Source organism: Ictalurus furcatus, chromosome 14 (assembly GCF_023375685.1).
Source record: "Ictalurus furcatus strain D&B chromosome 14, Billie_1.0, whole genome shotgun sequence".
Lineage (NCBI taxonomy): Eukaryota > Metazoa > Chordata > Actinopteri > Siluriformes > Ictaluridae > Ictalurus > Ictalurus furcatus.
The window spans coordinates 8134936-8160169 of NC_071268.1; the positions used below are offsets into that span (position 1 = coordinate 8134936).

Sequence of the window (25234 nt, forward strand, 5' to 3'; positions counted from 1 at the left end):
TGATGGTTCATATTTTTTATAATTTTTTAAAAAAAAATTTTCCCCAGCAGGGATTACAGTTTATACCACAATGCTGTTGCATTAAGGAAGCTCCGCATTAAGTGATTTTTATTTTTTTTTAAATAAGTGTGTAATTTTTGATGTGGTGAAGTTTTCCGTGAGGAGACATTTAAAAACAAATAAATAAATATTTGTAAAAGCCAGAAGTAAGGCTGTAACCTTCGGTCACACGACATGGTAACATGATAAGGGAAAAACGCAGCTTATCACGAGAGAGTGGAATAATAACGAGGCTGGGGAGAGAACGACCATTTATAGATGCGACAACAGGAAATGACTTGTTTTGCAGGCGTTAAATGTACAGTGGTGCTTGAAAGTTTGTGAACCCCTTAGAATTTTCTATATATTCCCATATAAATATGGCCTAAAACATCAGATTTTCACACAAGTCTTACAAGTAGATAAAGAGAACCCAATTAAATAAATGAGACAAAAATATTATACTTGGCCACTTATTTATTGAGGAAAATGATCCAATATTATATATCTGTGAGTGGCAAAAGTATGCGAACCTCTAGGGTTGGCAGCTAATTTGAAGGTGAAATTAGAGTCAGGTGTTTTCAATCAATGGGATGACAATCAGGTGTGACTGAGTGCCCTGTTTTATTTAAATAACATGGATCCATCAGAGTCTGATCTTCACAACACATGTTTGTGGAAGTGCATCATGGCACGAACAAAGGAGATTTCTGAGGACCTCAGAAAAAGAGTTGTTGAAGCTGATCAGGCTGGAAAAGGTTACAAAACCATCTCTAAAGAGATTGGACTTCAATAATCCACAGTCAGACAGATTGTGTACTAATGGAGGAAATTCAAGACCATTGTTACCCTCCACAGGAGTGCTCGACCAGCAACAATCATTCCGAGAGCAAGACCTGTATTAGTCCACAAGGTCACAGAGGAACCCAGGGTAACTTCTAAGCAACTAAAGGCCGCTCTCACATTGGCTAATGTTCATGAGTCCACCTTCAGGAGAACACTAATGGTGTGTGTGGCAGGGTTGCAAGGAGAAAACCACTACTCTCCGAAAAGAACATTGCTGCCCAATTGCAGTTTGCTAACAATCACATGGACAAGCCAGAAGGCTACTGGAAAATGTTTTGTGAATGGAGGAGACCAAAATAGAATTTAGTGAAAGTGTTATGTTTGGGGAAAGGAACACACTGCATTCCAGCATAAGAACTTTATCCCATCTGTGAAACATGCTGGTGGTAGTATCATGGTTTGGGCCTGTTTTGCTGCATCTGGGCCAGGATGACTCGCTATCATTGATGGAACAAAGAAATCTGAATTATCCCAGTGAATTCTAAAGGAAAACGTCAGGATTTCTGTCTGTGAACTGAATTTCAAAAGAAAGTGGGTCATGCAGCAAGACAACAAGCCTAAGCACACGAGTCATTCTACTAAAGAATTGTTAAAGAAGAGGGAAGTTAATGTTTTAGAATGGCCAAGTCAAAGTCCTGATCTTAAACCAATAGAAATGTTGTGGAAGGACCTGAAGCAAGCAGTTCATGTGAGGAAACTCCTCCAGAATTGAAGCTGTTCTGTTCTGAGGAATGTTTAGTTGCGGTTATTGCTGCACAAGTGGCTCACACCAGATATTGAAATCAAAAGTTCACATACTTTTGCCACTCGCAGATATGAAATATTGGATCATTTTCCTCAATAAATAAATAAATGACCAAGTGCAATATTTTTGTCCCATTTGTTTAATTGGGTTCTCTTTATCTACTTTTAGGACTTGAAATTAAAAATGGATAAAAACATGATGTGCTGCTGTTATTTTTATTTATTAAATTGTTAGCATTGGCATGTTGCTGAAGTGTAATAGGAATACAACAACAGGATGTGCTGTTATTGGAGATTAATCAACTTTGGGGTGGGAAAAGTAACTCTACTTCACGTCGACCCATATCACAACACCCCATCATTGATTATTTTCCTATAAACGTACGTACTGTGCATGTTTTATTTCTTACAGTCACAGCAGTGTTGAGTAGCTCTACAATAAAGCCCTTTGATACACTATAACCTGCCAGTGCTTGAAAAAATTTGGATCTTGCAGTCCTCCCTTTCCCAAAATATATTACACATCTATTGGACATCCCTGCTGATGAATCATGAAGTTGTAGTGCGTGTGTGTGTGTGTGTGTTGAGTGCTTTGTGCGTGTGGTGATGTCGATGTGCCTGGAGGGCCTGACTTTGGCTTGTGGTTACATGTTTAGGTTCCTTTATATTGCAGCTCATATCACGGAGTTGCTCAACAAGGTCAAGAACAAGTTTTGTTTTAGTCAGAGCAGACACTTCCCCTTGCGGTGTGTTGCTATGGTAAGACTTCCCTTCGGAACAGGAAGTGACAAGCCGTGCGAAGTACCGGGGCGTGAAGTAACAGCGTCGGGTGTGCTCGCTTTCTGGTGAGGTGTCCTCGCTCTCAGCTGGATCGAGCCATGGCCAACAAACTGAAAACTCTGGCAGTGCCAGCCAGTAATCTGGTGAGTGGTAACCTGGGTTAGATTTTCTCCTGCATTTTATGGAGACATCTCTTTTTTTTTTTTTTTTTTTTTTTTTTTTTTCTTTTTTTTTTGGTAGATGAATCACAGGGAGTGTTGAAGAATTGGATTGGAAGCCGTTTTGATTTTGCAGCGTCTCTACTTCTTCAGCACGGCGATAGTGACTGATTTAAAGATGTTTACTGTGACAGTATCGTCAACCTCCAGGCAATGGTCGATAGACTCATTTCTGCTTACTCTCAATTAAAACTCCAACATGGGACAAAACTAAATGGTTAGAGCAGGAACTCAACCGATTTGGTTCATTTGGTTACGTTTTAAGGATGTGAAAAAGAACACAATGTCGGGACTCAACAACAAAAAAGAAGACAATGGTACAATTGTAATGTTTAACATTGATCAGGACATGGTGCTTGTTGGTGCATAGACATGAAGTGATCTGAAATTCATCATCTGATCATACTAGGCTGTTGAGTACAAAAGTTTGTGCACCATTTATACCAACAAGACTTTGGTTTCCCAGATATTTATTTATCATCACAAGGAATAAAAATGGTCAAATAGTGTATGTTAAATTTTGTGTTTACGTGTGTGTGTGTGAGGGGGAAGTTAATGTCAGTTTACAAATTTGTGCGTTCCTTTCTGAATGAGAACTATTCTCTAGGATGTTGTATGCCCACTCTTTGCCTTCAGAATTCTCACATTCTCTGAACAGCTGGAGCTACAGTTGTAATGCTCACCTTTCAAGTCTCCTAACATATCTGGTTTGATTGGTCCTTTTTTTTTTTTTTTTTTTTTTTTTTTTTTTTTTTTTTTTTTTTTTTTTTTTTTGGGTGTGTGTCATATCCATTGTACATGGTCTCCTTCAGGTCTGCAGGGATTGTAGACAGGGGGGCACTTACTTCTAGAGCTGTGGATTTTACTTCGTTTTAAATAGTGTGTAATTCTGTAGATAAAACCTAAAACAGAGGGTCAGTTTCCTTCCCCTGGACGGTGGTGGTTGGTTGGTGGGTGGAGGGGGGACAGATGGCAGGTCGAGGTTTGCAAACTTTTGCACTTGACCATAGATAACGTAGCATATCTGCTGCAAAATCATGATTTTAAATCATGGCTAGGCTACTTTTTAAAGACGCAACAATGCAATTCTCTAATTTTCTACATAGTTGTGACTGGTTAAATCCAGTTAAAAAAAAAAAAAAAAGAACTAGAAAAGAAATACTGTAGCACTTTTCCTCATCAAATCATGCATAGTACATGCACGATGCTGCTGCTTGCATATAGGACAGATCTTTTACTGTCTTGACAGCTCTAGTTAGTGTTGTGGTTGGCGCGATGATCATATAAGAGATATCTTTTGCTGCACTGACACATTTTAAAGTTAAAAAAAAAAAAATCAGTGGTTTCATAACGGTAAGATTGCTGATGCAATTGTTCATGCTTAAGTCTGACATGATGAGACACGAATCAGAGCAAACGAACAGTGAGTAATAGTTTTGCGTTGTTTTTTTTATATGATTGCGAGCAGATATGATGCACGGTTTCTGCATGCGTAAACGTGTGATGCGGTCAAGCCGACAAATATCTTTTTGCTGCAAAGGCATTTTTTTTTTTTTTTTTTTTAAGCTGGCACATACAGTAGATACAGAGGAATGACTTAAGTACCGAATAAAACATGATAGGGAATGCTGTGGTGGAGAAACTAAACAACTGAGCGGTGTGATGTGACTTGACACAAAGCAGAGTTTCTGTTACTGCACGAAGCCGATCAATTTCAAAGAACAGCATGTCCCGAGGGTTATTTTTTCTTTTTATTGCACAGCAGATAGCCAGCACTAACAAATTCTCATGTAGTAAAGAATGCCGCATCACTTAGCAGCTATAAAGTCATTCCTTCACCAGCTTCTCTCAGCGTGTCATCTTAACGAGAAACCGCAAAGCTTAAAGTCCTGGAAAATGTTCACACGGAGGAAAACTCAGCTTTACCGCCTGACCGTTACAAAGCGCGAACACTGGAGACTCCTTCAAAAAAAAAAAAAAAAAAAGAAAGCTAAATAAACATGACCTTACAGAAAATGAGACCTTAGCAACAAATACACGCCTCTTTAAAATAAATAAATAATTAAATAATAATATGTTTATGTGGCACATCCATCATGCGAAACCCTATAAATGATCTGTTCCTGCAGAATTAATTGTATTAATAAACTTGTGATTTGCTTTGCAGCTGGAACTACGGGCAAAGCTGCTGTTCTAGGAAATGAAGTAACACCACCTGACCAATCAGAGTTAAGAATTCAACCGTGCTATAATTCAACAGCAGTATAATAATAATAATTATATATAGGTTGCAAGACAGCAAACGATTTAAATACACTTTAAGTAAGTATTAAAAGCTAAACATGGCGAGGTGGGGGAGGGGGGAGGTACTCGAAATATAACCATAACTGCAGCTGTGTGCAAAAGTTTGTATAACTGCAGTCAAGTGCAAAAATTTGCAACCGTTTGCACTCGAGTGTACTTCTCAATGAAGAGAAATTTACATGGATTAGTATCAGCAAAGAAGCGAGGATGCCATTGAGAATCCTGCTTCTGGCACTCGTGAGAATGGGGTCAGATCATGAAAAGCAACATGATGAAACTCCGTTTCCTGTGTAACAGCTGCCACTCTACTGAACACCTCTAGTGCAAAAGCAAACCGTTCAGCTGTTCGGGAGACGACTTCCTGCTGCCATCTCGCAGCTTTACCCCAATTCATGCACATTCTTTAGTTGAAGTTTATCCCCCTGTTTGACTTTTTTTGTCTTGTGTGTTTTGCTTCTTGCAGACGCAGGCGGTTTCTGATGGAGGTAAGTGCAAATCGAGTACTGACATTGCACCGTTGCTTTTCTGTCTTTTTTTTTTTTTTAATCTTCATGTCCCGTAGATCTGGGAGAATTACTGGATTTGTCTTGATTTCAGCTTCAGGAAGATGAGAAGTTTGTTTACAGCAAGCTATTTTTGTATTAATTATTATTTTTTTTTGTAAAGCATGAGAAAATGAGGGATTTGTGAGTTTAACATGCATATTAATTGTAAAGTTGTAAGAATTTAGTGAAGAGGAACGGCAGAAACTCTTACTGCAGCAGACAGATGGTAGTGTGGAAGCATTCGGTCGAACCTGGAGTGCAGGAGGAAGAAATATGACATGATGATTAATAGACTGCATGCACACTTAAGCCTGGGCCACATGCCTAACCGATGTCGATATCATGAATATTATGACAGATTTCACGGATTGTTTTTGTTGTGGATCATCCTTCAGTCGTCAAACTCCGCCCACACGACAAGAATAAAAACACCACACACTTTTAGATTAGAAACCGGAGTCCTGACTAATTGTCTTAAATCTTAAAACCTTGGAGAATTTCTTAAGAACAAATATCTCAAACGGTCACGTTCCGCTCATTGGGTTATTTGTGTTTCGTGCAAGCTTGCAGTGCGAATTTAAAAACGTTAAAATGATTTTGTGTACTTTTTAACCCTGACACGCCCACTGCACACGAAGCCCCGCCCCCCTCAGAATCAGTGGTTTCCAGTAGAGTTCATACACATAGCCGTCTACCGTCTTTAAGTTATAAATTAGCAGCTGTACTGACTCTGTCACGTTGTCGTTGATCCAAACAGGTTACTATTTCGTCACTTAATGATCGAATTACCATTATCTGACGAGGAGAAATGTAGTCTCCGTCTAACATCATCGCCTTTACTGTTAGTAAGTGCGTCCATCTTAGAAAATCTGGTGACGTTGGTGTACAACACAGAATTTTACCATGTTGGCTTTTTAAAAGCAGTAAACATGGGGGTGTGTCTGTAACATGACTGACAGGAGAGATATAAGCACAACCCAGGAGTTGTTTGTTCAGTAATGTTCAACAGTTGTTTCATGTTCCATAGATATTTCCATTATTCTTCATAGTAAGAGCAATAAAAAATCACGAACGTACCTTTAAGCCTGTCGATTAATTCTGTACTTCTTGTATAGAAATGAATCCACTCGTATTTGACACGTTTCCTTCTCGTCTCTCCGAAGAGTTGAACATGTCGAGGTTGTCAAGCACAGGCAGCAGCCCGAGTCTGAGCAGCGGCTCTGCTGGAGGAGAGGCTCCTAGCGGAGTAGACGGTCCGGCAAGCAGGGTCGTCGGCTGGGCCGTATGCTTCGAGCGCCTGATGGAGGATGCAGTTGGAGTGCGCTACTTTACTGTAAGAGCTCAAACCTCAATTCTCAACTCAGATTTTTTTTTTTTTTTTGGTTGCATGTTTAACACTATGAACTACTTCGATCCTTTATCTGCACAAGAATTCCTATGTTAAAATGGAAAAACAATAGACATAGTGGACAAAAAAATCCCACTGAAAGACCATAATATAGTTAAGAGAGAGGTATGAGAGAAAAGAAATGTTTCTGAACTGGAATTAATGGATCTAGCTGGAATAGGCAGATCTGGATCACTCTAAATGGGTACAAAATCACATTTGTTTTAGGTGTTTGATGTTTAAATAAATATAAAGCGTACACGCCGCCCAGCCTCACCGTACATGCCGCCCAACAGGTCCAGTAGGTTTCGACCTAATTATATTCTCGGATTGATGGATGACTAATTGAATTCCTCATCTGTCAATATGTCTGAAAGCAAAAAAGAAAAACTCATGTAGTCTCATACAAATGCATTTGACTCATGTAGTCTCATACAAATGCATTTGACTCATGTAGTCTCACTTCTAGAAGTCCTGAGATTCAGTGCACGGTGTAAACATTCGGTGACGTTTGTACTCAGATGGAGGATTGCTGGGTGACGATGCTCTGCTCAGATGTCAGATTTGCTGGAAATAAATACTGTTCCATCCAAACTGCTCCGAATAGCCAGTTTGTATTTGCTTTTTGTAAGATAAACTAACGAGTAGTGTTCAGAAAAAAATATTAAATATAAAGTGTTTTTTAAAAAAATATATTTTTATTTTATTTTAGGTTTTTCATAGGTCAGCATATTTGAATGACTCAGAAGAGGATAGTGGTTAATGACTCATTTTAGCCAGCTCACTGCTGCCCTTGTGAAACAGTTCTCTGGAAACGTTCTCACTAATGTCTCATTACAGATGTGAATCATCATTGTAAGTATGATTGTAATATGATTATCTGGACCTGTTTCCCAATAATCTGGTTGTTTAGCGATACATAGACGGATACAACTTTACCGTCATTGCGCAGTACAGCTACTCGGCAGCGAAATGCAAACAGAAGCATTGTAGCAAATTAACGAACTGCCGGTTGAACACGTAATCAGGCAGTCTCACTTCTAGAGGCCATGAGATTCAATGTGCAGTGTAAACACGTGGTGACGTTTTTAATACGTACCATTACTTTTTATTTTTCTACATTTACACTAATACACCAACAAAATGGTGGGGGGAAAAAAAGAAGTAATATTCTCCCGAATAAATATTAAAAAATGAGACAAGAGAACTTATTCCTTACAAAATTAAAGAATTTCAAAGTTTCTTCATTTTGTGATTTTAGATGAGTGTGTAACGTGTGCGCTCGTCCTGCAGTGTTAAATAATGTCTCTCTCGATGAACTTGAATGAAGTTAGCAGAGGACATAAAGCATGTCAGCAGATATATTCGGTAGCTTTTAAATAGGTATTAAATTAAGACCTGCGCACTCGCATGAAAATTATGACCAGCTTCCTGTTTAGTGTGACTTGGCCAGAAAAGAAAAATAACAGGTTGTGGGTGCAGCAAAATTCAAACAGACTTTCCTTTATGCTTATGAGAAAGTTCTGCAAGGAGGAAAAAAAAACCCCAGCTCATGTCCACACCTACAGAGCCATTCTAAAAACGCTGCGACTCAATACTGCAAACTATAAACTGCGAGTTAGCATGCTGTTTGCTAAATGCAGTGATCTCCACTAATATTGGCACCCTTGGTAAATATGAGCAAAGAAGGCTGTGGAAAAATTGTCTTTATGGTTTAATTTTGAGCTACTGTTTTTAATACAAACAAACCAAAAAAAAAGCAAAGTACACACAAGTTGATGCTGGGAAAATATTTTACCTTCACTTTAGGACAGCTGTACGAGTCCTGCTTCTGTAAATGAACATGGTTTGAAATTGTTTTCTGACATTTATGTTCTCAGGATTTTCTGAAATCGGAGGTGAGTGATGAGAACATCCTCTTCTGGCAGGCCTGTGAGAAGTTCCAGAAAATTCCACCTACTAATCTGGATGAGGTAGGAATGATTTCATATAAATGAGTCAGTCGTTACTGACCTAAATTCCTACATTGTGTTTTTCATGGTCTATCTGCACCCCCCCACACTTTCCAAACACATTGATCACACCGGGTATAGCAGCAAATATTTTATAGGTGTTCTGTCATGAATTGAAGCAGGTAATAGGTTAGAAATCTATCGGTGTTTTTTTATTTCAGGCTGTGGAAACTTTTACTGCCAGTGAAGGTTTTTCTGTCAGGTATGTGTTTGACTCGGGGTCGAGCGCATTTTGATTGAGTGACGGGTGTTATTTGGTTCCGAGACGGGTGTGTCTGAACCTGGGTCAGGTGTGTTTTAAGCAGGAGTTGGTGGGGTGTGTGTGTGCTTGATTTGGAGTCGGGTAGTAAGATAGCATTTGATTTTCTATCATTTTCATCCTCATCAAACCACTGAGTGAGTATTCCTGAATGACAAGACTACCCTACCATCAGGAGAGAATTGTTTCATCAAAGGATAAGTGTGAAGAACCCCTCAAAGGGGACAAGTGGATGCAAATGCCAGCAAAATCAACAAACCGCCATCCACTTTTACTTTACTTCTGCGTGTCCTGCAATACAGAGGAGAAAATGAAGAAATCGTTGTGGTATTGTGGTCCGTGACTTCTTGTTTTTCACATTCAACTGGTTTGGAGGTTTTCTTTGAGAAACATTTTTAGCTAAATGCAGATAAGCTTTAGCATTGCACTGGGCACATGGTAGAGCCAAACTGAATTTAAAATGCATCAGTGTTGGTAGAATCTCAAACTACATTTACATTTGAGTATTTGGCTGATTAAACTTTATTTATTTATTTATTTATTTATTTATTTATTTATTTACTTTCCCACTTACACTCCCATGTTGGGTGTTACGAATCATAAAATAGTCAGTTAACCTATGAATGACAATTTCCTGCTATATATAAGTTACAATAATACAGTGATGAGTAACCAGCGGAACAAAGGTTTACCTCAAATGGTAACCACACCAGTGTAAAAAAAAAAAAAAATGAGTACCTCTAGTTATGTGTATACACACACGCATGCATGCATACACACACACACACTGAGGAAGAGCTGGGGATTTTTCAGTATTAATAGTGACATGCTGTCTACGGTCATATCTGAAGAGTGTGAACGAATTGTGTAAAAGGTCTTTTAGGTCCTGTTAAAGATTTTTATTTATTGTGGTTAAATTTTGTAAGCAAAGCTGATTTTAAAATCTGTTTTGGTCAAATAATAATTAGTTTATAAGTGCATGTAGACCTTGAAGACATAAAATAATTAATATTTATTTATAGAACTTTTCTAAACTAGTTTAAAAGTACTTTTTTTTTCTTCTTCAGTAAAGAGCTGAAAAGTGCGTTGCAATACAATTTAAAACCTTTTAAGGGGCACGAAATTCCCTAGTGACACAAGCTAAATATAATCGTTACTAATAACTGTAAAGAAAGAAAAAAAAAGAGGAACCTCTGTATCAATATGAGAATAACAACTGAATCGTCGACCTGACGTGTATGTACGCTCGTTCTGTGTAATCACAGCGGCGTAACTGCTGACTACGGCTAGTTTCGATAAAATACAGTGTAGAGAACAAAATTGTAATGAGACACGGATCAGCGGACAGAAAATTCACATAGCAATGGCAATATAGCTAAGTTTGAAATGTTAAAATGCACAAATACACCAAACACAACTAGTTATCACTAACTACCTTTGCAGCTTTGTAACTGAGTAATGATACAAATCCCAAAAATTAGAATAAATCAGCTGATGGTCATTCAGATCAACTTCCCATCAAATTGGAGAACAAATACATGCCTTACCTGCTCAGCAAGAGGAAAAAAAAAAAAAAGACTCATGTACTGGCTTGCATACTTTCTTTCAGGGGGAAAGCAACAGCTAGCTAGCATTATTTGGGGTTGGGACTGAATCTGGGTGTGTGTGTGTGTGTGTGTGTATATGTATGTATGTATGTATGTATGTGTGTGTATATATATATATATATATATATATATATATATATATATATATATATATATATATATATATATATATATATATATATATATATATATATATATATATATAATGCATTCCTGTTTTAGCGTTCAAAATGTATAAAACTAAAAAGCAGAACTGTTATGACGTTCATGCAGTGCAAGCATCTCTCACTTACTCCAGTGACTCAGTGCACGTTTTGTATTTTTCTGCATGGCGGCATCATCAACTCTTTACTACCTGCATTTATTGAAAAACGTGTAACCGCAGTTTCAGATGTATGACTATAGTATTAAAATGCTGAATATTAAACACTATAATATTACACTACGTATAAAATGTATTTATTTATTTTAACACCATAGTACATTGTATATAGTAGACTGTACTACTATCTCATATATTCAAGATTCAAAAACTTCCTTGTATTGTAAGACTCACTTGCTTACTTTCTTTCCGCTAGTCACGGTGTGTGTAGATTGACGTCTTTTGTGTGTAAAGTTGGGGCATGGTGATGTGTGACCTAGCTGAGCTACCATATGATGTACGAGTAGCAAGTCACGTGAACATGTGATGAAATCAATGAAAAGTGATTTTAATATCAGTATCATTACAGGATCCTTTTATAACCATGCCTTTATTACTCATAGTAGCCGATTAGATATTCATATTCCTTTTTTTCCCCCCCCCATTATATATTGTTTTACTTTATTAACACACTATTTTAATCAATATCTTTTAAAACGGCTTATTATGTATTATAATGTGTTGCCATGTGGCCCAGTCCGGTGTTAAATCCGATCACACTAATTTAATGCTGACGCGAACATCTGCTTGCTCTGTCTCTTCCTCTTTCTCTCGGCATTCAGCTGAAGAAGCAAGCCCGCTCCATCTACGATCTATATCTATCTGAGAATTCCTTTAACGCCGTGAACATAGACGACACGGCACGCACTAACGAGAGCGACCTGGAGAACCCTACACCAGAGATGTTTAGCAAAGCCCAGCAACAGGTACACAACACACCCACATGCACATGACTGTTTTATACAGTATTCGGTGTAATCCTGAAATCACTGAATGCCTTTATGTGGTGTGTGTGTTTGTTTGTTTGTTTGTTTTCCTTTCCTGGACAGATCTATAAGCTGATGAAGATGGATAGTTATGCACGGTTCGTGCGCTCTTCACTCTATCAGAACTGCATGCTGGCCGGTGTGGAGGGACGACCCCTGCCGGACCTCGTGTCTCAAAATAAGTGCGTCACGCCAACTAGTGGCAGGAAGGTAACATTTGATTTTTTTTCATTCATTCATGCACTAGTACTGTTACCCTGTACTCCCACAAGCAAGCAGCAAAGCAACTGGTACATTTTATTTAAACTAATGTGACCTGGAACCACAATATATAAACTACAAATGATATGGTTTATGGTGTTGGACAATTAACATGGATTGCCAGGATCATAGCTAATGTAGCTAGCTACCATTATTGGGGGGGTAGGTCACTGAATTTGGGTGGAAGCTTTTCTTTTAAAAATAATAAGAAAAACAGAAATCTCTTATGGGAGTAGCTGTGGCTGGTCTGAACTGCAGTGCAAGCATCTGTCAGTTACTCAGATGGTCTTACACATTCTGCCTGGATTTTATTAGATTTTTTCTGAATGGGAGCATCTTCAGACGTGCACGTGCACCCAGCTGGTTACAACCTGCATTTATTGAAAAACATGTAATCACATTTTCAGATATAATACTATAAAATTAAAATACCTAAAACGTGGTCGACAAACATGTCCTTGTATAAAGAAATTTTTTTGTTTGCATGTTCTCACAGATACTGCAGTAAAAAAACAAAACACTTTAGAACGTTGCCATGGACATATTTGACATAATCCTGTACAGAGACTGTATAGACTGTGCTGTGTGAGGTGTTTTACGCAAAGGCGCAAACTAACAATATGATCTCATATTAGGAAATGTACAAATATCAGAACTTTTTAAAATGTCTGAAGGGTCACACCCACAACAGAAAGCAGTAGCTATTGCTATACTTGCTACACTCACAAGAGACAAATCTTTAGCAATATTAACTGGAAAATAGTATTAGCAAGAAATTTGTGAAATTTTATTACTTTATAACCTTGCGTGTTTTATTTAAATCTCAATAGGAAATATTCGATAAATTAGTCTATGTTTGAAGATGTGTTCACTTGTTAAGAGATCTTGTTTCCAGTCCCCAGCGAAGTAGTGCTACGTTTCAGGCCAAGTCTAAGAAACTGTTGTACTCAGTCAGTACGTTTACATGGACAACGATAATCCGATATTAACCAGATTAAGACAACACTCTGATTAAGAAACTATCATGTAAACAGTGATTTATTGATGACCTTAATCTGTCTAAAGTCATACTCGAAGTAAACACAAATGGAATTAAGGCGTGTGGAGTATTCCTGTTTTAGTCGCATTATGGAAGTGCATTACAGACATGTACACACCTTAATCACACTCTTAACATCGCGTGAGAGTTTTCATCGCATTTTGCGACAGGACACGATCACACACGGCAGCGGTCAGCCGTTTGACGGTAAATAAGAAAGCACGGCTGCGTCCCAAACCGCATACTTACCTACTATATAGTAGGTGAAATACACTTATATCAGCTACGATATAGTAGGCAAGTACGCGGTTTGGGACGCAACCCACGGCTTCAAACAGTCGTCTATTTGCACATACAGCATGACAAATAATTAACTGCACTTGAAGCTTTCGTAAAATAAAAAATGAAACACCCAAAACTGTATACGGTACCATAACGAAGACCAACTGTATGTCGATGCATGAAATTCTGGAGGGAATGTCGGACGGCGTGGCGTGGGGACGTAATGACGCGTGCCGTTAATCGATCTATGTTCTAGAACATGTAAAACAGGAACATGAAAGGAATATTCTAAAAGCGACTCATGTAAACACCTTAATCACAATATTGTCTTATTCAGAATAAGGTCAATAACTAGATTACTGCTGTCCATGGAAGCATAGTCAGTGTTGCACAACATGTCCTGATGCTATAAAATAATGTAAATAAATAAAATGAATTGGTCTAAGGGGATGCAAACTTTTGCACTCAACTGTATGCACATTTAATGAGACCTGATGTGCTTCTTACTGTGCGTGTGTGTTCGTGCGTGCGTGTGCAGATGTGTGAGCAGAGCACAAACGTGAAAACACCATCGTCTGACAGCAAAGCCAACAAAAAGAAGAAGCTTGAGAAGAGAGGATCATGGGGAGGTACTGCAGGACTGGTGTAACTCTGTGTTCTCACATCTTATGGACTCTGCATCTAACTACTGGACTAAATATAACGTGTGTGTGTGTTAGCAGACGTGTCTTACCGGCAGGTCACAGTGTCGAGGCAGGAGTCTCAGATCTCTGTGAAATCCAGCAGCAGTGTGGAGTTAGGTTCACTTTCCAACAGATCAGAGGTGCCTGTAGGTAACACTACAAATCCTAAATGACTGGTCAAGATTTAATAGAGGGTTGTATTATTTATGCAGCATTTGCACTGTAGCTTTGGCACTAATATAATACACAAAGCTAGTTTTGGATTACATACATTTTGTGTACATTTTAATTTCAGTCTGAACAACATTGCAAAAAATTATAATCAGATATAAGCCAGTGACAACATCCTGAATAATGAACATTTATCTGATGTTTCTCATTTTTAGATTATTATTATTATTATTATTATTATTACATAAATTATCAGCTTAATAATGTCAGGCTTACAATTAATATAATTCTATTGGCAGATGATTTCTCTGTGATGACAAATTCTTAAAATAGCAAATATCTGGAAATAGAAAAGGGACAATTTCAATGTTTATAAATGTTTAATATTTGAGAAATATTAGATATTCAAGATACTATCAGTCAACCGATAGTTATCAGTATTGGTAAGATCCGTTAAGTTGGGCGGTACCTGCCGATAACCAGTTAATTAGCCGATGTTTTTTTTTAATTGATACCGAATGAAAACACAACACTCAAAGTACAACGTTGCTGAACTTTATTACAAAAATAAACGGTACACTGACTGTACTATGAAAATTTCCTGTAGGATATATGGATATATATATATATAAATTTATTTTAATGAAATGAATATGTATGAACTATTAATAAATATTAAGGTAAATTAAAAGATGTACATCCACGCTGAACCAAAAAGTTAGACTGTAAATAACAAAAATAAAAATCAAGACATCCAAAATGAATTAAAAAAACACTTCAAATGACGCAACAAAATTATCAGTGATAGTTTTTATTTCACCTCTATAGGCCGCTCTCGTTACTGTATAATGACAGTGGATCCTTCTCAGCCGCTCCTGCAAGGGACGCAAGGATTTTTGCCGAGAAACGATGTATTGGTGCCGATCGATCGGTTTTGCTGACCTCTACAAGATGTATTGAATATACCATAGTACTTTAATTATATATTATATAGTATTTACATTATATATTTCTGTTTTATTTCGTTTATTTACTAAATATTATAATGTACTATTAAGGCCAGTCTCTTACTTCAAGACCTCTCGGTTAAAACACTTTTATGGATGGTGTAATTTATACAGAGTTTCTAAAATATTTCAGATTTAGAATATGTAAAATCAGTGCACCAAAGAAACTACTATCCTCACAATTAATTATCTTGAACGTTTTTAAACAAATGGCAAATCATGTTTCTTTTAGAGTTTAAGCTTGAAATAAATAGTAAATATGTTGAGAAATAAGCTTAATGCCCTTATATTTAGTACAGAATATAATAATCTCATAATGAGATGTTGGATAACGTTTCCTTTATTCAGGATGTTATTTGCCATTATATAATTTTTTTGCAGAATGAATAATTCTGTTATTCATTGTTTTGTCTGTCATTCTGTCTCCCTCTTTTTTTTTTATTTTATTTTTTATCCTGCATTTTCTTACGGTCTCGCTCTCAGGATGGCTGCCCGAGTCCTGTTGGTTCGGAGCCGAACTCGTCTGTTCGAGCGGATAAGTACTGCTGTGTGTTTATGCCCGATGGCACGGCCAGCCTGGCGCCGGCTCGCCCCGGTCTGACTCTGCGTGACATGCTGAGCAGTCTGTGTGAGAAAAGAGGCTTCCCCATGAAAGACGTCGTGATCTACCTCCAGGGCAAGGATAAGGTCACACATGCACTGTCCTGATTTCAATACATAACAAATCTGGTGTTCATTCAAAATAAATGCACTTGCGTGGCCTTGACGTGCTTTTTATCTAGTAAATGACCTCATGTGGGATAAAGTAGTAACTCTACTGATGACTACATTACCACAGTTTGGTATTCTTGGTGTAGACTGATGTCTGATATAATCTCAGCCTTTGCAGCAGCTGAATAATATTCTCCTGTCATGTTGTGTTGTGCAGAATGTGTGTCAGAAGCAACAGCCTCTGTCCTTGGACCAGGACAGTTCTGTCCTGCAGGATCAGCAGGTCACCCTGGAAGTCAGAATAACATTTATGTGAGTCCATCTGTCACACGCAGATTATTGAAACCTTACAGGAAAGAGAAATGTATTTTTCATGATGTATTCCCAAGATGCATTACATGAAAAATTGTCAAATTTCAATCACTGAGATTGAGTGAGATTTGTGAGTATTTATATAAAAAAAAAAAAAAAAAAAAAAAAAAATTAGGGTAATAAACTTTTTTTTTTTTTTTTTTTTTTTTTTTTTTTTTTTTTTTTTTAAAAAAAAGGCATCTCAAGCTTGTAACAGCCCACAGAGTTATTTTGTGATTGTTGCGGCCATGAATGCTTGATTTTGCTGTGACTTTTTTCCAAATTTGCGATGCAGTGGGGGGGGGTGTGTGTGGGGGGGTTTAAATGTTGTTAAAGAAAACTACTTGAATTGGCGAAATTGCAATTGCACAAAATTCTTTTGCACGGTCTTTTGCAGCGATGTTTGTTGGTAAATGAGACCTTTTAGCTGTACCTTTTTAGAGGGCTTTGGTTCAATGCACGTTGTGATGACGTCACACGACGTGTCTTGGCCCGAATCTGCAGAAAATCTGTGGTAATTTTTGAAAAATTGCAAGCTCCTTTTGTGAACTCCTCTGGAATTTTCTTGATTTTTGCATTTATTTGTGTGGTGATAAAACCCTGGAGGGACTTATTTTTATTTATTTATTTATTTATTTATTTATAATTTAATTATAATTTATATTGTTGTTTTATTGGCAGATCATTTATTTTTCTAAAAGTAAATGCTTGAAAGAAGCTAAAAGGTAGAACAAGACGAGGTCACATTTGAAATGTTACACCCCAAATTTGATTTCTTTTAACTGCATGTACTGAAGTGTTTTATTCCTCTTGTACAACAGCAATTTAACAATATTTTTATTCGGTAAAGAACATTATGTTGCGTGGTTGTGTCCCCCCCCCCCCTTTAATTATAGTTCTATTTAATGCCATGGAACATTTGAACAAGTTAGTTCCTGTTATCACTTACGTAAGAGCAACTTACATAATAGCACCAGCCTCTCTCTCTCCTTTTTTTCCTTTCTTCTTCTTCCCCCCTCCCCCTTGAATACAAAAATGCAGCTTGTCCTGTTACTAAGAAACCCCAAAGAGTTCCACCTGATGGAAAGCTTTAAAGATACAGCTTTACCTTCACAGCTGACCCCTACACACTCCTATAATACTATAAATGCTAAATATTTCCTTACAGAAAACTTCACCAGATCAATAATTATACACATTTTTAAAAAAAAAAACCCAAAAAACAATCTGTTTATGTAGCGCATTTTCCATAGAGTCCCTGTATAAGTTATAGAAATGCTGATGAATTAGAAACCCATTAATATAAACATTGCAGTCAGAACTACGGGCAGAACTGCTGTTTACAGAAAATGAGTCAACACCTTTTGACCAATCAGATTTAAGAATTCCACAGTACTGTTGTATATTGAGAAATAGACAGATTTGTTCAAGATATTTTTACATGCTAGTCTTTTTGTTGTGATGTCATGTGGTGTGTGTGTGTGTGTGTGTGTGTGTGTGTGTGTAGGTTGGAGATAGTGTTCACAGGGAAGACGATAGGCATCGTGGCCAAATCGAGTAAGACTCTGGGGGACGCCATCTCTTCTGTTTTACAGAAACACCAACTCCGACTGCAGGACGCCATCATCACTGTGGTGTGTGTTATGAAAGTTTTCTAAATTCTACCTTATGTAAAGATTACCTCCTTACAGTGTTACACTCATGCTGTAGCTGTTAGAAGGTCTAAATTGCATAATAATTTCCTGTGATGCCTAATAACCCAGTTCTGTCTTTCCATCAGAGTGGCTCGAAAGAACCCTTAAACATGGACACCACCGTGTTGCGCCTGGCCAACAAGACTCTCTGTCTGGACCAAGTCAAAAGTGAGTCAGCAATCAAAAAACCCCTGACGTTTTGACCTGTTTGAACATCTTTACTCTTCGCCACCTCTCCTGTCTTCATGTGTTTTTAGTTTGTTGTATAAACGTGATAATGTTTTGGCTCACAGACTCCTCGGTGGCCAAAAATCACTTCACATCCCATGAGCTTTTTCATCTCACGGAGTCTCTCAGACCTTAAGACAATTACCGAGTGTTAGCACAAGAAACATACTTCGGCTGGTTTCCTTTTTTGTCCTAGTGAAAGAGCTCACTGGATTCTGAGTGCACTGGATTCTACTCTTTGAACTTGCCATGAATACTGTTACAGTCCCTCCAGGATTGCAGAAATGAACGCAAAATCGAGCAAACCTTCTATATTTGGAGGAGCTTTCAATTTTTCCAAATTGGCGCAAATATTCTGCAGATTTTCATATGAAACCATAATGAACTTTTTTACACCATCTGGTGTAACCCAGATGAGGACGGGTTCCCTTCTGAGTCGGGTTCCTTTCAAAGTTTCTTCCTCTTCACATCTTAGGGAGTTTTGCCGTGCCACCGTCGTCACCGGCTCGCTCAATTGGGATAAATTTGCACATTTTAAAATCTGTAGCCCATGTTTGTTTCTGTAAAGCTGCTTTGAGACAATGTCTCTTGTAAAAAGTGCTATACAAATGAAATTGAATTGAATAGATTTTGGCAAAGACGCGCCTTCATCACAACACACATTCTACCAAAGCCCTCTTCGATTCATGTTCGTTGAACATGAGTACAGCTAAAAAGTCTCATTTACCATCAAACATCACTGTGAAAGACCGCGCAAAACATTTTCGTGCAATCGCAATTTCGCCAATTCAAGTAGTTTTCTGCAGAAACGCACAAAAAAAACCTCCACAAGTTGCATCACAAATTTTTAAAAACTATTTTTAGCTGTAAAAATTACAAAAAAAAACCTCAGTGGAGTCCTGTATGGACTGGTAAAAAGTGTGGTTGGTTTGCTTGCTAGATCGAACACAGGGTTAGGACAAAAATGTTCCATCTAGCTTCCTAAGAGGTTAAGTTAGTTCCTCTGATGAACTCTTAATGGTTCTATGTTGAACCCTACAACAGAAGAGCATTTAGCAAATAGTGGAAATGGAACAGCTTTAGCAGACTAGAATCAGTAACCTTCCGACAAGTGCGCTGCAAAGCAAAGGCTTCTTGGTCATACTTTCTGAGTAAGCAACAAACCTTTCCTTCAGGAAAGTTACTTTAAAACTCCCGTAAAGTCACACGGAGCATTGAATTGTTTTCTTAATTGTATATTGTGCTGCACTTGGTTCAGATGGAGGTGACGTGAAGGGAAATCCAGCTGTAGAACGAGGCCGAGCGAGCACCAGGCCCAAAAATGAGGTGGAGGGTATGTACAATCAACATTTCGCCTATCATTATGCACCAATTAAACAGTAAAGACGTCATTGTGCTGTTAGAATATCCTGCCATAGACTTTACATTGTGTCTGCTGATGCTGTTAAGACTGTTGGCATTTGGTTCTTTATAGTTAGGATTGAGAAGAGTTGCTGGAGACATACCACGCTGTGCTGTAAGTACACCATAGTCCTAGCCGGAGTTTATTTCATAGTAGTAGTTATCAGTTTGGCAGTTTATTAGGTACACCTACCTTTCGTGATGTTACGCTTAGGGATGGGAGGATCGATCTGAGATAGATCAGCCCATTTGTGGCCAGATATGTGACCGGCAATCGAACGATACTTCCTTTATCTGCCCGATACAGTTAACCGATCAAGAACACACACACAAAAAAAAACGTACATCAGATCTTGCTATAAGTGCTGAGGGGGAAAAGGAAAAAAGCGAAACGTCATCAGCTCGGCTGTTTTTCATCGTCTCGGACCGGGTCAGTGCTGTTTGCACACTTTAAGGGAAGCAAAGCAAAGGATGATTGCACCAAAAACCAAGTGGCAGCTGGTGGTTTTTAAACATAGGGGAAGCACGGTCTGTCTCTAGACGAGGTCTCCAGTACATGAGCTTGGTCCCAGTCAGCCAAACAACAGCTGTTTTTGCTCAATGTCCCCTGAATTAGAAATTGATCTTGGCTATGGCTCTGCCGTAGTCAATCACCACAGACCATGAAAACTTATTATTATTTTTTTTTAATTTAAGATCAACAGCATTAACAGTGACTGCCATGTCTCGATAAAAAGCAGCTAAGCTACTGAAACGATCACAAATGATCAAACAAAACTGTATACTTAGAATGTATTTACAGTGTTTAACACTGTTACGGATTCGTCTACTGGCTGACCAGTCCGAGTCTGTAACTCTGAGCACACTGTGACTCTGCAGTTGACTTACTGGTGCTGATATGTTTACGTTTATTACTACGTTACTGTTTCAACGATTGGCATCGGTTATGAAAACCCACCCCTGAAGCACTCATTGATTCCTGGTGAAGCATGAGCATCGATGAGCATTGATCTTTTGCTCAGTGTCGAAAGCAATACATTTGAATGTGCCATAGGAGCCTAGTGAAACCGTGTGACAGTAGAGTTCTCTTAATGGTGCGTCCATGGAAGAACACGCAGGCTGCGCTGTCCACCGAAAACAGTTTACATCAAATGAATGGAGAGCATGATCTTGCATTGAGAGATTTCATATTTAGATTTGCTAAAATATTGAATTTTATGAAGGCTGGTGAATAATATAGACACATTGCTTTAAGATCAAATGCTTACGAATCACTTGAGATTACATCATACAACCGAGTACAGTGAGAATGAAAAGCTAGCAGAACTAGCCTAGATGGATAAAATGACACCGACAATGAGGCACCAAACTGTGCAGATTACATTTGACCAAAATATACCAGAATTATAAGAGCCGTCCTAAAGCAGAGGAATCGCGGAACGTATTGTGCGAGATTCATAGCCGTTCTCGTTTGTTGAGGATGTGGGGTTCTGTCAAATACTTCAGATCACCTACACTACAAGCTGTCTAGTCTGTTGTCACGACTTTTCTGTTGAACACCTAATAACTTCATAATTCGCAACTATTACGAGTTCTCACAAATGGATCTTCCCTGCGCCCTGACGCTGAATCTGTCCCGCCTCTCAGGTCTGGTGGAGATTCTGAACCGTGTGCAGTGCAGCCGAGCCGACGACCAGCGTGGCTTGTTAACCAAAGAACAACTGGAGCTGCCCTCGTTCTTACAGGTCCCTGCACAGCAGTGTGAGGGAAAGCGTGATGAACAGAACCCTGAGAAGGTACAGGAGAGCTGCTCGAACAAGCGCACGAAGCACGCTGAGAAAGCGGTGGATGAGGAGAAGCCCTGTGTTAATGGGAATCATAAAAACTCTAATGTAGAGAAGAAAAAGAACAGAACGGAGTGACTGTACAGGCTCTGCCAAGGGGACGTCACATTGAAAGAGAGAGAGTGAGTGAACATTGTGTGTGTGTGTGTGTGTGTGTGGACGAGGCTTCATATTTAGCATATTCCCACACACATTATTTAGTAAGAAGTGTAAACAGTGATGACGTGTTCAAGACAAAATGGAAGCAAAGAGAACTAGGTGCAGAGACTTGTGAGATTTCTGTATTGTGTGTGTATATATTTTGTCCTTTTGTGTTTTTTTGCATTATGCTCAGGCATGCTTATACTATATTTATTTCGTATCATTTGATGCACTTTCACATGCTTTATATGAAATTTTTATTCACTTATGAGTTTTTCACTTGAATGAATTTGTCCTATAAAAAAAAAAAAAAAAAAAAAAAGGAATTCATTTTTATTTTTTTTTTGTTTTGTTATTGTTAAAGATTTGTGCTTAATGTCTGTTTAGTTCTCTGCACTGTTGCCTTTGCGCTTCAGATCTAATACAGTCTGATACTGGATGATGAGATCATGTGAATGATCTCTGTCTAATTTATAACTTAGTCACTTACTGATATCCAGAGGGGTCCAAATTCTTGCTTAAAAGTGGAAGTACCGGGTAAAAATGGTACTTAAAGGTACTGAAGGTAATAGTGTCAGCTTTTAAATACTCAAGTAAACCGTTTGAACTGTACTAGACATCAAGGATTTTCCCTCATATGTGGTTTCACACTTCATTTCAGTGAATAGTTTATTTTGTGATTGTTGTGGACAAAAATGCGTCATTTTTTTTTAAATTTGTGATTCAATTTGTGGAGGTTTTTTTTTTTTTTGTGTATGCCTTTTTTTTTTTTTGCAGAAATGAGTTTCATTGGTTGAAATTGCAGTTGCACAAAATAGTTTTTGCAGTGATGTTTGTTGATAAGTGAGACTTTTTAAAAAAAAAAAAAAAAAAAAGCTGTATTCATTTTCGATGCACGTGAATCAAAGAGGGCTTTGGTTGAATGCACGTTGTGATGACATCCAATGACGAGTCTTGGCCCAAATCTGCAGCAAAAAAAAAAATTAAAAATCTGTGATAATTTAGAAAAAATTGCAAGCTCATCCGTATATTGCGGCGTTTGCTTGATTTTCCGTTTATTTCTGTGATCGCAGAATCCTCGAGGGACTGATGGGGTTCGGGGCAGATTAGGGTTAGAACAGCGTTTATGTTTATATAAAATCAAACAGAATCTGACTGCATTTATTTTTTCATTAATCTACTTGTGGATTGTGAAAATAATAGGCAGTGCTTGCATAAGGATGATTTGGTTGTGCTATGAGTACAATTCGATACAGCTTTGAATGAGCATTTTTATGTAAGGAATAAAAGAAGATGGACCATGATTTTATAGGAAAATAATCAACAGTGATGTGATGTGATGCAGCCTGATGCGAAGCAGACTTACTGTTGCCACTTAAAGTTTTTTTTTTTTTTTTATCCTTTTTCTCCCCCCTCAGTAACTGTGTGTACCCAATTGTTTTATTCCACTTATACTACAGCAATTTGCAAGTGCTAGCAATTTATTTACAAAAACACATGTACGTTTTATACATTTATAGATACGTTTGATGTGGTGGAATGCCCAAGTAATAAATCAGTTCCTGTTATCCCTTAAAACCGATACAAACTTTCGTTCTCTTGCCACACCTCTCTTTTAATTTTTATTTTTTTTATTTCCCTTGCTTGAAGTTAATAAGACAAATGCAACTTATGTTACCAAGAAATTGCAAAGCCCTCCATATTGGAAAACATAAAATTACAGCTTTGCCTCTGATTGTTGCAAAGTGCTGACACTGGAGACTCCTTCCATAAATGCTAAATATGCGTTCCTTCACAGAATCAACAATTACACACATTTTTCATTAGAATATGTGACACAATGATGGCGTATTTACTTAAATTACACCTGGAAATAGTGTCCGAGCTGCTGTTCTCTCTGGTCAATCAGAATGGAGACTTCAACAGTGCTATAGTATACAGTTGAGGTCATAAGTTTCCATATGCCTTGCAGAATCGACAAAATTTACACCGATCATCCTGTTAAAAAGTTTACACCCCCTGGCTCTTAATGCATCATGTTGCCTTCTTGAGCATCAGTGAATGTTTCTACCTTTTGTAATAGTCGTGTATGAGTCCCTCAGTTTGAAAAGATGGATCTGAACATCATATAGCCGCTGCTGGAAAGGGCTCAAATATGCAGAAGATGCTGGAAAAGCAAGAATGTGCAGGACCTGGAGGATTTTTCTGAAGAACTGTGGGCAGTTTAACTGCTCAGGACAAACAAGGGACTTGTGAACAACTCTCACAAAACATAAACACAGTCGTCGATCATCCAGGTAACGACACACAGGATTAATAATCAAGCGTGTGTAAACTTTTGAACTGATTCTTTTGTGTAAATTCAGTTATTATTGTGTTTTGTGGACTTTATGTAAACATCTGTTATGTGAAATAGCTTATTCAGGGTAGTATTACATTTAAAAAATGCTATTTTTATAATCCTTTTTAAAAAATAAATATTTTGCAGATTCTGCAAGGTGTATGTAAACTTATTACCTCAACTGGAAATCTAATGAATAAATAAAGTGACTTTGTAACTGGTAAACAGGAGAAAAATAATGAGACTTGTAGTGAGAACTTCAGAACTCTGAAAAGGCAAAGGGTGAAAAAATAATTGTGTATGAGTACTTATTAAATTTTAATTATGCTTTGATTAATTACAACCTTTATTTTTTATTTATTTATTTATTTATTTTACCTCTGCTGCTATCTCACTATTTATTAGAATTAATATTGCATGAATTCTAGCACGGACTAATGACATCATCAGGGACTTGGTGCTTCCCATTTCAGAAGGAGTGAGGAACAGGTCATTTCTCTGATAGAATTGGCTGTGTTTTAATATTGCTGTGTTAATCATTCTTTTTTTCTCTCTCTCTCGTGCGTGCAGGAGTTCTGTAGTTAGGAACAAAAGGCGATAATGGGAACTTATGAAAGTGTTTTTCATAACTTCCTCTGAAGTGAGTGTTGAGAGATGAATTGTAGTTTTGTATTCTGTATACTGATGGCCATACTCTTAATTGGAACACCGGTACCCCTGTTTATTAATGCGATTATCCAATCAGCCAATCGTGTAGCAGCAGTACAATGTATAAAATGATGCAGATAGGGGTCAAACATCAGAAAAGAAAAAAGTCATCTCTGTGACTTTGACGACAGCATGGTTTTTGGCATTGCAGAAACTGCTGATCTTGTGGGATTTTCTCACACGACAGTCAAGGTGGTGCGCTAAACAAAACAAAGTGAACAAAATCCGGTGAGCAGCAGTTCTGCAGATGGGAATGGCTTGTTAATGAGAGAGGTCAGAGGAGAATGGCCAGACTGGTTTGAGCTGACAGGCAGATTACAGTAACTCAGATAAAGTCTTGATAAAGAGCAGAAAAGCATCTCAAAATGCACAACATTAACTCTTGTGCTGGATGAGCTACAACAGCTGAAGACCACATTGGGTTCCACTCCAGTCAGCCAAGA

General features: G+C 37.9%; 1 protein-coding gene across 7 annotated transcripts; it reads left to right on the top strand.

The window, feature by feature from the left end:
* The first annotated feature begins 1869 nt into the window (after positions 1–1869).
* Positions 1870–23320, top strand: rgs14a (regulator of G protein signaling 14a). Of its 7 annotated transcripts, none has more exons than XM_053642468.1 (14): positions 1870–2552; positions 5395–5416; positions 6640–6809; positions 8744–8836; positions 11726–11869; positions 11993–12139; positions 14050–14140; positions 14231–14340; positions 15856–16059; positions 16301–16395; positions 17942–18068; positions 18215–18296; positions 19615–19689; positions 21405–23320. In XM_053642468.1, the coding sequence occupies exons 1-14, from the start codon at positions 2508–2510 to the stop codon at positions 21677–21679; spliced, it is 1680 nt and encodes a 559-aa protein (XP_053498443.1). In that variant the 5' UTR covers positions 1870–2507; the 3' UTR covers positions 21680–23320. The 7 variants fall into 7 exon arrangements, with proteins under 7 accessions (XP_053498443.1, XP_053498445.1, XP_053498444.1 ...); XM_053642470.1 differs by having other exon boundaries at positions 14231–14334; XM_053642469.1 differs by having other exon boundaries at positions 14234–14340.
* Positions 23321–25234: the final 1914 nt, after the last annotated feature.